This window comes from Euprymna scolopes, chromosome 25 (assembly GCF_053919585.1).
Source record: "Euprymna scolopes isolate OS-2025 chromosome 25, ASM5391958v1, whole genome shotgun sequence".
Classification (NCBI taxonomy): domain Eukaryota; kingdom Metazoa; phylum Mollusca; class Cephalopoda; order Sepiida; family Sepiolidae; genus Euprymna; species Euprymna scolopes.
In genome coordinates, this window is record NC_136506.1 from 95,720,134 (window position 1) to 95,735,338 (window position 15,205).

The 15,205-nt window shown below is 33.8% G+C and overlaps 2 protein-coding genes across 5 annotated transcripts in view; both read right to left on the minus strand.

Moving 5' to 3' along the window:
- LOC145247530 (uncharacterized) overlaps positions 1 to 15,205 on the minus strand; it is a 204,434-nt gene that overhangs the window by 55,688 nt on the left and 133,541 nt on the right. The gene's annotated exons all lie outside the window — the stretch shown is intronic.
- LOC145247135 (uncharacterized) overlaps positions 3,717 to 15,205 on the minus strand; it is a 35,830-nt gene continuing 24,341 nt past the window's right edge. The window contains exon 11 of the mRNA XM_080108779.1: positions 3,717 to 7,115. Within this exon, the coding sequence (XP_079964905.1) occupies positions 3,781 to 7,115 (3,335 nt within the window). The 3' untranslated portion in view covers positions 3,717 to 3,780. The remainder of the gene's footprint in view (positions 7,116 to 15,205) is intronic.

Sequence of the window (15,205 nt, forward strand, 5' to 3'; positions counted from 1 at the left end):
ATGAATAAACAAATATTTTGCTTATTACTACTACATATATTGAAAATGTTATTGAAAACTATTTAAAAAGCAAAGATGAAAGATGTCATATGGTCTGGGCAATACAACGTTGAATTAAGTTCAGTTATTTTAAATATTCTTGCCAGGTTGGACAAATAATAATCAAAGAAAAAAAGATCAGAAGCAATGGAGTAATTCATTGCATTTCAAAATATGTGAAGTTCCAAGAATGTCTGTTTCAAAGGCAGGAGAAATGCTAAACAATTCTAGAGAGGTAAAAATCCGTTGGTGTTGCAAATTAGGAAAGTTCTGGAATAATTGGAATAATTGAACTTAATTCAACGCTTGATTGCCTAGGCCGTATGACATCATTCATCTCTCTTCCTGATCTATATTAATGATCTTCCAAATCACATCCTCACATCATTTGTAGACATCTATGCTGATGACACTACTATCTATGGTAGCACATCTAAGACCGTAAACGATCAAGTTCTCTCCGATTCTCTCTCTTCTGATCTTGAACAAATGGTACAATGAGGAAAGGAGTGGCTTGTTACTTTTTATGCATCGAAAACCAAGCTTTTACCTTTACATCATCAACGCTCTGATCCCCATCTGGCATCAATTGAAATGAATGACTCTCGTCTTGGGGAGGCCTCATGTTTTGACAAGCTTCTGGGCTTGTCTTTTACTCCTGATCTTAAATGGAACACATACATTAAATCCGTTGCCAATGCCACTGGAAAAATGGTGGGATCCTTCTATCGATCCAGTAGATATCTCACTGCTGATGCAATTCTCTATCTATATAAGAGCCAGGTACGTCCAAGGATGGAGTAATGTTGCCACATCTGGGCAGGAGCTGCTAGAAAGGACGTATCCTGCCTTGATAGAGTTCAAAATAGATTTTGTAGCCTTGTGGGGGATGTCCTTTTCTCTTCCCTGCAACCGCTTTCTCACAGAAGAAATGTTTTGAGTTTGTCTCTGCTTTATCATTATTTTAATGGCAGGTGCTCGGCTGAGCTTCATTCTATGATCCCCCCTTTCCAAACTTTCACAAGAAACACCCGTCTAGCAGAAAACACTATCACTAGTTTCCCCCACTCTTTATCTGTGCTTAAACCTAAGCGTAGATTCCATGAGCTAAGCTTCTTTCTTAGAACTGCTCGCCTATGGAATTGTCTTCCGTTTTTCTGCTTTCCAGTTGACTACAATATGGTTGTCTTCAAGTCTAATGTAAACAAGTTTTTGATGAGCCGTTTCATATAAGTTAACAAATTTACCAAATCTCCATTACTAACGGTTACTATAGTGTCTAATTTCTACTGTACATTCTTTAACGCTTATCCTCAAGTGGCCTCTTGGCCTTGATAAGTGGTGATGCCTATGTAACAAAAAAAAATGGTTTTAAAATGACTTTTAGTGACATTTTCAATATATATGCTAATAAGCAAAATATATGTTTATACATAAGTAATTTTGCTAACTACATTGTCCTCTGATGATATCAGCCATTATTGAAAATACATGGATTAAGGAAATAAATATAATTCTTTTCCATATATTCCTTTGTTTCAAACAATAAATTCTTGACTTGAATATATTTATATACATTTTTAATCCACAGAATTTAACTATAATTGCTATATATGCCTCCGCTAATCGAACCAGAGATGTCTCGTGTCGCGGGGTTCGAATCGTTCGACTGGTAGTAATCGTGACACCCTGCACTGAAGAATCCTGAAAGGATGAAACACTAGTGTCTGTAGGTATTTAATTATTATAGTAAAAAAATAATTATGACAGCCCCTTTAAGAAATTCGTTTCTTATCGTTGAGCACTTTCAGTTGAATTAAAAGTCGGTCAATTTAGCTCTTATGCGTAGATCATCGTATAACGATTTGATCACTGTCTGTCTGACGTAATGAACATTTAAATTAAAATGTTTAAAATTCAACGCTATTTCACACGGTTTATGGTAGCCGAATTGATACGGCCTCCACTAATCGAGCCAGAGATGTCTCGTGTCGTGGGGTTCGAATCGTTCGACTGGTAGTAATCATGACACCCTGCACTGAAGAATCCCGAAAGGATGAAACACTAGTGTCTGTAGGTATTTAATTATTATAGTAAAAAAATAATTATATATATATATATATATATATTGGATGAAACACAGAATATTCAGTGTAGCTTAATCGCCATATATATTTTATAAATTACAAACTAGCTCTACCTACATATTGAGCACTTTTGAAGTAAATACTTAAAGTTTACGCATAAATCTATACTTTCGTATATTAAATTTATGTGAATAAATGAAGTAGTTATATATATATATATATATATATATATATATATATATATATATATATATATATAAATTCAGGTTTGAGGTGTTCAAAAGTAGGGACTAATGAATACAACGAAGTTCTTAGATAGTGCTCGATAAAAAGAGCAAAATATTTTTTTTATTATTTATTCGAGAGTAAACAGTTAAATTTGGTCGCTACAAACAGCCATCTGTTTCAGTCAATTAGACTTCGTCGGGCAACCCTGAACCAAAGAAAAGACTGAACTTAAAAAAAAAACAAAACACTTTTTTCTTTTTTTTCTTATAGCGTGGAATGGTTCATGGTCGTCTGACAAAGTCTAATTGACTGAAACAGATGACTGTTTGTAGCGACCAAATGTAACTGTTTACCCTCATATATATATATATATATATATATATATACTTTTATCATTCATTCCTGCACTAGAAGCTGATACTCACTCTAGCCTCGTGTGGAAAACAATCATTCACAACATTAATTTTACAGTTTCTTTTTCTTTTCTTTTTTTTCACGCTGGTCACCACTTATCAAGGCCCGGAAGCCACTCAAGGATAAGGGTTATTGCAAGTATAGTACGTTAGTGTGGAGATTTGATGAAGTGTTTACTTAAGGGGGTGGTTCATTAGGAATTTGTTAACGTTGGACTTGAAGACATCCAAGTTGTAGTCAGGTGGGAAGCAGACAGACGGAACAGAGTTCCACAGGTGTGCAGTTCTAAGAAAGAAGCTTTGTTCATGGAATCCACGTTTTGATTTAGGCACAGATATAGAGTGGGGGAAATTTTTCACAGTGGATTCAGCTAGACAGGTGTTTTTCGTAAAAGATTGGCGAGGGGGGACCAGAGATTGGAGTTCAGACGAGTACCTACCATGGAAATAACGATAAAACAAGGATAGGCTCGCAGCGTCTCTTTTGTGGGAGAGAGGTTGCAGGGTAGAGAAAAGGGCATCCTCCACTAAGCTACAAAGTCTATTTTGTACTCTGTCAAGGCAGGATAGGCTGTTTTTAGCAGCTACTAACTTTAATTAGACTTCGTCAGGCAACCCTCAACCAAAGAAAAGACTGAGCTTTAAAAAAAAAAAAAACTTTTCTTTTTTTTTCCTATAGCGTGGAATGGTTCATGGTTGTCTGACAAAGTCTAATTGACTGAAACAGATGACTGTTTGTAGCGACCAAATGTAACTGTTTACCCTCAGATAAATATATATATATATAATATATATGTATATACTTTTATCACTTATTCCTGCACTAGAAGCTGATACTCACTCTAGCCTCATGTGGAAAACAATCATTCACAACATTAATTTTACAGTTTCTAACGCTGTTAGCTACTAACTTTAATGAAATGAACTACTTGTGAATTAATCAATAGTAAGATTCATTTGAAAAATCACAACAAAGATAAAACAGCAAAAGAACTATCTATATATCGATGCCTTCAACAGCTGGTATAATATGAAAACAACTCGTTTAAAGGGAGAAATAATAAAAATTCTTTAAGTAATAAAATGTGTAAAGATAAAAAAAAAATACTTAAATATAAAAAAAATCTAAAAAAGTGGGACAGGTGCGACTTACCAGCTATGGGATAATTTGAACCAAAAAATATAGTTGTGGCGGGAATTGTTGTAATTGTTTCTACAGAACTAGTCGTGGATTCACTGCTAGCTGTACTTGTTTCTAATGTATGAGATGAAATTTCCGGAATTGTCGTTTCTGTAATGGTGGAAGTTGTAGCCTGAAAAAAAATTGTTGTTTCAGGAATAGTTGTTGTTGTTGTTGTTTCAGGAATAGTCGTTGTGGTTTTAGGAATAGTTGTTGTTGTTTTTGGAGTAGTTGTTGTTTCTGGAATAGTTGTTGTTGTTTCTGGAATAGTCCTTGTTATTTCTGGAATAGTTGTTGTTGTTGTTGTTGTTGTTGTTGTTGTTGTTGTTTTTGGAATAATTGTTGTTTCGGGAATAGTCGTTGTTGTTTCTGTAATAGTAGTTGTTATTTCAGGAGTAGTTGTTGGTTTTTCAGGGATAGTCGTTGTTTTTTCTGGAATAGTCATTGTTGCTTCTGGAATAATCGTTGTTCTTTTAGGAATAGTTGTTTTTGGAATAGTTGTTGTTGTTTTTGGAGTAGTTGCTGTTATTTCAGGAATAGTAGTTATTGTTTCAGGAATATTGGTTGTTATTTCAGGAGTAGTTGTTGGTATTTCAGGTGTAGTCGTTGTTGTTTTTGAAATAGTCATTGTTGTTTCAGGACAAGAATTTGTTGTTTCAGGAATTGTTGTTGCTGTTTTAGGAATAGTTGTTATTCTTTCTGAAATAGTTGTTATTCTTTCTGGAATAGTTGTTTTTTTAGGAATAGCCGTTGTTGTTTCAGGAATAGTTGTTGTTGTTTCAGAAATAGTCGTTGTTGTTTCTAGAATAGTTGTTGTTGTTTCAGGAAGAGTCGTTGTTGTTTCTGGAATAGTTGTTGTTGTTGTTTCAGGAATAGTCATTTTTGTTTTCTTAATAGTTCTTGCCTTTGAACCAGTTTTTGTTGTTTCTGGAAGAGTTGTTGTTGTTTCAGGAATGGTTGTTGTTGTTGTTTCTGGAATAGTTGTTGTTGTTGTTTTTGGAATAATTGTTGTTGTTGTTTTGGCAATAGTTTTTGTTGTTTCTGGAAGAGTTGTTGCTGTTTCAGGAATGCTTGCTGTTGTTTCAGGAATAGTTTTTGTTGTTTTTGGAATAGTTGTTATTTCTAGAATAGTCGTTGTTGTTTCAGGAATAATTGTTGTTGTTTCTGGAATAGTCGTTGTTATTTCAGGAATAGTTCTCATTGTTTCAGGAATAATTGTTGTTGTTTCAGGAATAGTCGTTGTTGTTTCTGGAATAGTCGTTGTTGTTTCAGGAATAGTCGTTGTTTCAGGAATGGTTGTTGTTTCAGGAATGGTTGTTGTTGTTTCAAGAATGGTTGTTGTTGTTGTTTTTGGAAATGTTTTTGTTGTTTTCAGAATAGGTGTTTTTGTTTTGGGAATAGTTGTTTTTGTTTCTGGAATAGTTGTTGTTGTTTTTGGAATAGTTGTTAAATCAGAAATAGTTGTTGTTGTTTTAGGAATAATTGTTGTTCTTGTTTCAGGAATATTTGTTGTCTTTTTTGGTGTAGTTGTTGTTATTTTAGGAATTGTTGTTGTTCTTGTTTCAGGGAGAGTTGTTGTTTTAGGAATAGTTTTTGTTGTTTCTGGAATAGTGGTTGTCATTTCAGGAATAGTTGTTGTCGTTTCAGGAATTGTTGTAGTTTTTGTTTCAGGATCATATGTTTTTATTTCAGGATCAGATGTTGTTTTTATTTCTGGATCAGATGTAGTTTTTATTTCTGGATTAGATGTAGTTTTTATTTCTGGATTAGATGTAGTTTTTATTTCTGGATCACATATAGTTTTCATTTCAGGATCTGATGTTGTTTTTATTTCTTGATTAGATGTAGTTTTTATTTCAGGATCAGATGTAGTTGCTCCTTGAATAGTTTTTTGATTTTTAGAAATAATTATTTTTGTTTCGGGAATAGTTTTTATTTCTTCACAAGTAGTTGTTGTTTCAGAAATAGTTGTTGTTTGTTTAGGAGTAGTTATTGTTTCAGTAATATTTGTTGTTTCAGGAAGAGTTATTTTTTTGTCACAAGTAGTAGTTGTATCAGGAATAGTTGTTGTTGTTTCAGAAATAGTTGTCGTTATTTTTGGAATAGTTGTTGTTGTTTCAGGAATAGTTGTTGTTTTTTTTGGAATAGTTATTGTTATTTTAGGAATAGTTGTTGTTATTGTTTCAGGAAGCGTTGTTGTTGTTTTTGGAATAGTTGCTGTTGTCTTACTAATACGTGTTGTTTTAGGAATAGTTGTTGTTTTTGGAATAGTTTTTGTTGTTTCTGGAGTAGTTATTGTCATTTCAGGAGTAGTTGTTTTTGTTTCAGGAATTGTTGTTGTTTGTGTTTCAGGATCAGATGTTGTTTTTATTTCTAGATTAGATGTTGTTTTTATTTCAGGATCATATGTAGTTGCTCCTTGAATAGTTTTTTGCTTTTTAGGAATAATTGTTTTTGTTTCAGGAATAGTTGTTATTTTTTCACACGTAGTGGTTGTTTCAGAAATAGCTGTTGTTTGTTTAGGAGTAGTTATTGCTTCAGTAATATTTGTTGCTTCAAGAACAGTTATTGTTTTGTCACAAGTTGTCGTTGTATCAGGAATAGTTGTTGTTGTTGTTGTTTCAGGAATAGTTGTTGTTGTTTTAGGAATAGTTTTTGTTGTTTCAGGAATAGTTGTTGTTGTTGTTTCAGGAATAGTTGTTGTTGTTTTAGGAATAGTTGTTGTTTCAGGAATAGTTTTTGTTGTTTTTGGAATAGTTTTTGTTGTTTCAGGAGTTGTTGTTGTTGTTGTTTCATGAATAGTCGTTGTTGTTTTAGGAATAGTTGTTGTTTCAGGAATAGTTGTTGTTGTTTCAGGAATCGTTGTTGTTGTTTCAGGAATAGTTGTTGTTGTTTCAGGAATAGTTTTTGTTGTTTCAGGAATAGTTTTTGTTGTTTCAGGAATAGTTTTTGTTGTTTCAGGAATAGTTTTTGTTGTCTCACAAGTAGTTGTTTCGGGATTAGGTGTTTTTGTTTCAGGAAGAGATGTTGTTGCAGGATTGTTTTTACTTGTTGCTATAGTACTGATTGCAGACGTAGAAAGGAAATCTACGAAGAAACAGAATGTTGTAACCAACAGTATTGATTGTAGTGTAAAATAAAAAAATAAATAAATAAAATGCTCATGTTCTATGAAAGGGAGTTTTTGAAAACTTTCGAGTATTTACCTTTCTAATAAAATTGTTAGGCAATAAGTTTAATATAATGGAATTCATAGGGTATTGTAATTACAGAGAGTAAATATCCACTAAGTTTATACGAGTTGAAATTATTCCAAATCTACAATTGAGACGACACTCTTTTTCTTGCGGAGTTATTAGTTTTGCTTTTCGATGATGTATTTTCAAATAAGTTTTCATTATGATGCCTATGCTTTACATATCATTTTAAAGAGAATTTTTCGCTCTATCTAATCGTTTAATTTTAAAACAAGTATGCCTTCTTTGCAGAACGTTTAATACAAGAGGGGAAAAAAAAATTCGCCCAATTTACTTATTTCAATTCAAGCTAGGCCGAAAAACTGTTGAAACAGATCACAATATTAACACAGCATTTGGCCCAGGAACCACAATTTAACACACAGCACCATTGGTGGTTTAAGAAATTTCATGGTGGCGATGAGAGTCTTGAAGATGATGAGTGTAATGGTTGGCCATCGGATGTTGACAACGATCAATTAAGAGCCTTAGTCGAAGCCATTCCACGCACAACTGTTTGAGAACTTCTTTCAGAATTAGACGTAATCTATACGACGATTTCCAATCATTTAAAAGCGATTGAAAAGATTAAAAAACTTGATAAATGGGCGCCTCAGAAATTGATTGACAACCAAAAGGAACGCTGTTATAAAGTGTCATCTACCCTTCTTTTACGCAATAAGAACGATCCGTTTCTCGACCGTGTTGTGATCTGTGATGAAAAGTGAGTTCTTGACAACAACCAGCAATGCTCAGCTCAGTAGTTATATGCTGATGAAGCTCCGCAACACTCACTGAAGCCAAAGTTGCACCAAAAGAAAGTCATGCTGACTGTTTGATGGTCTGCGACCTGTCTCATTCATCACAGCTTTTTTTAATGCAGGCAAAACCATTACAGCGGAAATGTACTATAAATAAATGGTTGAAATGCATCAGAAACTTCAGCAACCACGATTAGCATTAGTCAACAGAAAAGGCCCAAGTCTCCTCCATGATGATGCATGACCGCACGTTGCTAAACTGACCCTGCAGGAGTTGAACGAATTCGGCTACGAAACTCTGCCTCATCCACCATAGTCTCCAGATTTCTCACCTACCGACTACCATTTTTTCAAGCATCTTGACAATTTTCTGCATGAGTAATGCTTCAAAAACCTAAGCGATATCAAAAACGCCTTCAGCGACTTAATCGCCACCAGAAAGCAAGATTTTTACATTACCGACTTAAATACAAATGTTTTGTGTTGGCAAAATTGTGTTGATTCTAATGGTGCTTATTTCGATCAATAAATTTTTGTTTTGATAGGTTCATCTGAATTCAAAAGTTAAAAACCGCAAGAACTTTCCTGTCGATCTGATAATATCTGACCAGGTATTTTCATGGATGGGTTACAAATGAAAACTTTACAAAAAAAAAAAAAAAAATCTTATAAATATCAAGTAATAAAGAAAGAAATTACTTATTACAAAAACCACCATTAATGATGACGTCACGTATTATGCGAGCTGTTAGCAAAACGAAACTAATTCCAGAATCAGAATAGCTGGAATAAATCTTCAACCTTAGCAGCAATCATTGCATTCAATAAGATTTCTGATATTTCTATATTCTGTGAATAAATTAGAGACCGATAGTATTGAAGAAATCCTGCATTGAAGATTCCCAAAAGGATGAAACACTAGTGTCTGTAGGTATTAAATTATTATAGTAAAAAAAAAATATATATATATATATATATATATATATATATATACATATATATATTTTCACAGGAAGGTAAACCCGACAAAGCCAATCAATTGCTTAAAATTAAAAGAAAAAGGGATATTGAAAGATATAGAATTAAACAAGTAAAGCATTCATGGTTCCTGTGAAAATTAAATAAAAAGTTTTTTTTTAAATTAGCCAATTAAAAAACTTACTTTTTTAAGGCATAAATAAAAGCATTAAAAATTTTATTGTTAAAAAATAAAAATAGAAAGTAAATAAGGGCTTGCCTTCAGGCTAAGATCCAAGTGTAGTATCTGTTCTGATGATGCACTGAAGTTAATTTGTCTTTAGTCAATGTAGGGGAAACCCTTCTATATACTAAGACAATTTTAATTTTTGCCAACTGCCCTTTTTGGGGAGCTGGTTTTTCCCCACATTAAAAACGACCTTGTGTCACATTTTGCTTCCGTGGGGAAGGAAATAAATACAAAAAATAAATGTAGTGCTATTTTAGATTAACAAACACTTTTAGCTACCTCCTCCCCCATCACACACAAAATGAGATTCTACTTTTTTAGGTGACTTTAGGTAAAGATCCTTAAACCTAGCAGAAAGAAAACAGAACAACAAAATAATTATTTTAGAATTTAGAGTGGATGGGGATCAGTTTTAAAATAAAATTATCTTCCATTTGCAGGGTTTTCTAGCGTTTTGGGGCAGTTAACAAATTTTTATGTTATGGAAGGCAAATTATATTTAGGGATGTATACGAATTAAGCCAGTATGTGTGGTTTTACGACCTTGTCAGTCGGAGTTAGGGTAAGAAGATAAAAACAAAAATAAGTTAACTGCTTTAATAAATTAGAACGGGCCAAAAATAGATGATCAGTTTATGTTCAATTTATATACAAAACTGATCCGGACTAAATTTTGAAATTGTTTTTGTTTGCTTGTTTTTTTTGTTTTTTGTTTTTTAGGTTGTTTACATGTAATCTAATAAAAAAAATAAGATCTCATTTTTTAGTGGAGAGTATTAATGTATAAATTTACTAAATTTTGTTGTTAGAATTATGTAATTCTCCTAGCAAAAAAAAAAAACATAAATTACCCCTTCAATCGATTATTTGCTGCCTGAAAAACAATTAGATTTTGCTAGTTTATATATAAAGTTACACATGTGCATATGTTTGTATAGAATTAACTCCCAAACTAATAAATCGATCATTATGAATTTTGAAACATGTTGTGCAGTCGATTTTTCGTCAGCCAAAGAAAACTCATAACATTTTGTTTTTGTATAAAAATATAAAATTTTAATTTTCTATTTCTTTCTTTATTGCCTTGTGTGTACACCCAGCTACAGATGGAGAGTGTCGACTGAGAGGTGGGTGGATGGAACCATGAGCTTTCTCTTCTCTTTTGCCTTTTTCTCTGGGCTATATATGTGACCTGCTCCTCCATAGGTGTGCTCACCTCAACAGCTGTGTGCATCAAACAGTTGAATATCACATCCGGATCTGACATCCTGATCTCATCATTCAGTGTATTTGCTACCAGCTCTTATGCGTGCGGTTGCGTGTGTGCACCTTCAACCTGCAACACTTGCTGTTAGGTGTAAAAGTGTGTGCTATATTTAGTTTTATATTTAGTCTTATACAAAAGAGAAAGAAGGGGGAAAGTCCTTCATCAAATTCAGGTATTTCTGAATTTTGTGAAATTTTAACAAATAAATATCATCCAAATTTTACTTTTACTGGAATATTTTTGTAACGTTGTCTGCAGACCAACACATGTCAGATGTAAAGAAGACCAACATAAAGAATAGGAAATAACCCAAACTCGCTTGTCCACACGATGTTATATTTTAAAATGTTTTAGGAGGTATAATAATTTTAGGAGGTGTTTAAAAATGTTTTAGGAGGTATAATAATTTTAGGAGGTGTTTCAAAAATGTTTTAGGTGGTATAATAATTTTAGGAGATGTTTAAAAATGTTTTAGGAGGTATAATAATTTTAGGAGATGTTTAAAAATGTTTTAGGAGGTATAATAATTTTAGGAGGTGTTTAAAAATGTTTTAGGAGGTATAATAATTTTAGGAGATGTTTAAAAATGTTTTAGGAGGTATAATAATTTTAGGAGATGTTTAAAAATGTTTTAGAAGGTATAATAATTTTAGGAGATGTTTAAAAATGTTTTAGGAGGTATAATAATTTTAGGAGATGATTGAAAAATGTTTTAGGAGGTATAATAATTTTAGGAGATATTTAAAAATGTTTTAGGAGGTATAATAATTTTAGGAGATGTTTAAAAAGGTTTTAGGAGGTATAATAATTTTAGGAGGTGTTTAAAAATGTTTTAGGAGGTATAATAATTTTAGGAGGTGTTTCAAAAATGTTTTAGGAGGTATAATAATTTTAGGAGGTGTTTAAAAATGTTTTAGGTGGTATAATAATTTTAGGAGATGTTTAAAAATGTTTTAGGAGGTATAATAATTTTAGGAGATGTTTAAAAATGTTTTAGGAGGTATAATAATTTTAGGAGATGTTTAAAAATGTTTTAGGAGGTATAATAATTTTAGGAGATGTTTTAAAATGTTTTAGGAAGTATAATAATTTTAGGAGATGTTTAAAAATGTTTTAGAAGGTATAATAATTTTAGGAGATGTTTAAAAATGTTTTAGGAGGTATAATAATTTTAGGAGATGATTGAAAAATGTTTTAGGAGGTATAATAATTTTAGGAGATATTTAAAAATGTTTTAGGAGGTATAATAATTTTAGTAGGTGCTTAATAAGGTAATAACCCATTAAAAAATTTTAATATTTCAGATTTGCATTAAATTTTGTTAGATAATCAGGAGATACCAAATAAGCAAGATTCCCTAATTAAAATATTAAAGTCTGTTTATTTTTAATTATTCCTTATCCGTCTGGCAATAGCTCAAACAGAAACAACTAAGGCTGTAGTGCTAAATGTTTTGGCTTCGATTTCAGCTGATGGAACCCAAGTCATATTTTCTAAAAAAAAAAATTTAAATCACTACTATATATTGGGTACAATATAATAATTAATAGAGAATTAGCTCTATAATAATGAAAATGAAATCTGCATAAATAAAAATATATTTAAGCATAAAACTGGGCGGGTGGCATGTTAGCGATACAATAAAATTAAGATTTGTTTAAAAGACACTGGTTGCATTAAACATGCATACATTTTACCCAGTATTTCGGAATTCCAGGTAAATAGCTAAGTCCGGAGAAATATTTTTAACCTCCGTTTTCCACATAATAAAACTTTATTCATTAAACGGTTTTGTTGTCCTTTCATGTGACGACCGTTTTATTTGTAACAAATATTATAAGAGTTGGTCTTAACGGGCTATGCTCAGATTAGCTCTTACAAAAGATTGTACAGAAATGCAAGAACAGTGGCTTGTTTGTCTCCGTATACGCGTGAATAACTGGGCACAAGGGACAGCCGGTCACAGTGGATGACGTCACAAAATGATGACATCATTCATTAAAAAAAAAATAGAGAGGAAGATGAAGAAATGTTTTATCTATATCAGCCATTCTTAATCTTTCCTTCATCGTTGACCCCCCCCCGCCCTCGACTTTATGTATTTCTTTATTTATCCCCTATTCCCATACAAAAAAAAAAATCATAACAACCATAAAGTGACAAAAAAATAAGAAAGTAAAAAAAAAAGTAAACTTTTTATTGTTTACGACTTTAGGTTTTGTATAAAAAAAAAATAGTATTAATTAATTATACACAATCTACAACAACGAAGTCAAAGCCGTATTGGACGTATGACAAAAAGTTTGTTTGCAACTTAAATTAAAAAGATCAACTTATCTGATACTATTCTTTGTTAACAGCTTTCTTTATCGCTTCACTTTCATAAGGCAATCATGGATCTTTATCACATCTTTTCAGCATCATTTCAGATTACATAACTCTAGGACATCTTGTATAAGGGTTCTATAATGTGTCATGATAGAGGTTGCAGGTGATATATGCTTGACCAATGAAAGAGGTTTGGGTTGCACAAAGAACTAAAAAGATCTCTGAGATATTTTCTTTGATTAAAAAATAAGTACCTCATTAAAAAGGGAAGTCACACTGGGATCAGCCTTTATGAGAAAAGATGAACCCCCATATCAGCCATTCTTAACCTTTTTTCTATCATTGACCCTCTCGGCTTTATATATTTCTCTATTTACCCCATAATCCCATCCAAAAAAATTTATAGCTACAAGGGCCGTGCAATAAGTAATGCCCCTGACCCACTTCCAGTTGTCTGATCTAGCTAAAATTTTGCATGTGCAGTAGAGCAACGAAACTTGGCACAGTTATTAGTCTTTGTCTACATAGGAACCACCCAGATTTATGCATTTCTCCCATCGTTTGATGCAGCTCTGGAAACTGTTTTTGTAGAACACCCCAGGTTGGTCCTCCAACCACGACGTGACTTCAGAAATCAAGGCTACATCATCTGGGAAACGCTTTCCTTTCAAAAACAACTTCATGGCTGGGAAGATGTGAAAGTCAAAGAGTGCAAGGTCAGGAGAATAGGGAGGATGGGGAAGGATTTCATAACCACACGCCCGTGCTTCTGATCTGGTGACATGCGAGTTGTGGACCGGAGCGTTGTCCTGCAGGAGGAGGATACCTTTGCTGATCTTGCCCTGCCTTTTGATTTTGATAACTCCCTTTAATTTCCTCGAAAGTGAAGCATAATAGGCTCCTGTAATTGTGGTAAATCTGTCATCACTACTCCGTCCTGGTCCCAGAAGACTGTGAGTATGACCTTGCCAGCAGAGGGCTGCACCCTTACCTTCTTTGGAGGTGGTGTGTCCAAGTGTTTCCACTGCATTGACTAGGCTTTGGTCTCTGGATCATAGTGATGGACCCAGGTTTCATTCTGTGTAATCAGTCTTTTAAAAAACTTTGACTCATCTTCTTGGTACATCTCCAAATTCATCCTCGAGCATTCAACGCGTTCTCGCTTCTGGAATGGTGTGAGCAACCTGGGAATCTATCTGGCAGACACCTTATGCATATGCAAATGGTCATAAATGATAGTTTCCACAGACCCTGTACTAATCTTGACATCTTGGGCTGTTTGGTGAATAGTAATACGCCAATCTTCCAAAATGACAGCCTCAACTTGATGGACAGATGCCTCATCAATGGTAGAAGGAGGGGGGACCAGATCTGGGAGCTGTTTCCACAGACTTCCGTCCATGTTTAAATTCACGATGCCAGCGTTTTACAAGGTCATATGATAGGGCATTATCACCATAAGTTTCTTTCACTTCATCAAAAGTCTCCTGTGGTTTGCGTCCTTTCAAATATAAAAACCGGATCTGCTCGACATTCAACAGGCTCCATTTCACACCTGACTCAGTTCAAACACCTGTAAGAAAGAACCCACAATTAGTTCAGAGCTGTAATTTGCCACATAACCCGTAGAGATATAAATTATTGCACATGCAAAATTTCCGCTAGATCAGACAACTGGAAGTGGGTCAGGGGCATTACTTATTGCACGCCCCTCATATCATAAAATAGCAGAAAAATAAGAAAGTAAAAAAAAAAATTTTTTTATTGTTTACGACTTTAGGTTTTGTATAAAAAAAAAAGTATTATACATCAATCTACAACAACAAAGTAAAATCCATATTTTTTTTATTTTTTATTACATTTTCACCCCAAACAAGGCACATTGCCACTTTGGTGTAGGGGGCTACTATCAGGGGAAACAACTACTGGGGTACTATGTAGGGATTTGGGCAGCAAGATGTTGGTTCACGTTGCACTTGAACTTCTGCATGTCAGTACAGTTGGGGAAGCAGTGGAATTCCAAAGTCTAGCGGTTCTGGGGAAGAAACTACCGTAGAAAGATCTTTTACATCTAGGGATCTCTACAGTGTGGAGGTGGGATTTTGCAGCTTGTCGGGTCTGTCGAGGGTGTTCACGTCATGGGGGCACAAGTGCTTATAGTTCATCAGAGCATTCACCATTAAAATACTTGTAGAACAGGCAGAGGGATGCAACGTTTCGTCGATGGGACAGAGGCTGAAGCTTAGATGCCAGTTTAGGGCCTATCAGATTTGCGACTCTCTTTTGAACCCTGTCAAGGAGCGAGAGACTAGTAGCCGATGCACCAGCCCAAATATGACAGCAATACTCCATACATGGGCGAATGGTTGCCTTATAGAGGTACAGGATACTTTCAGGTGTTAGTAGTTTTCTAGCACGGTAGAGAGAGCCCACCTTCCTTGCAGCGGCCCTGGCAATGC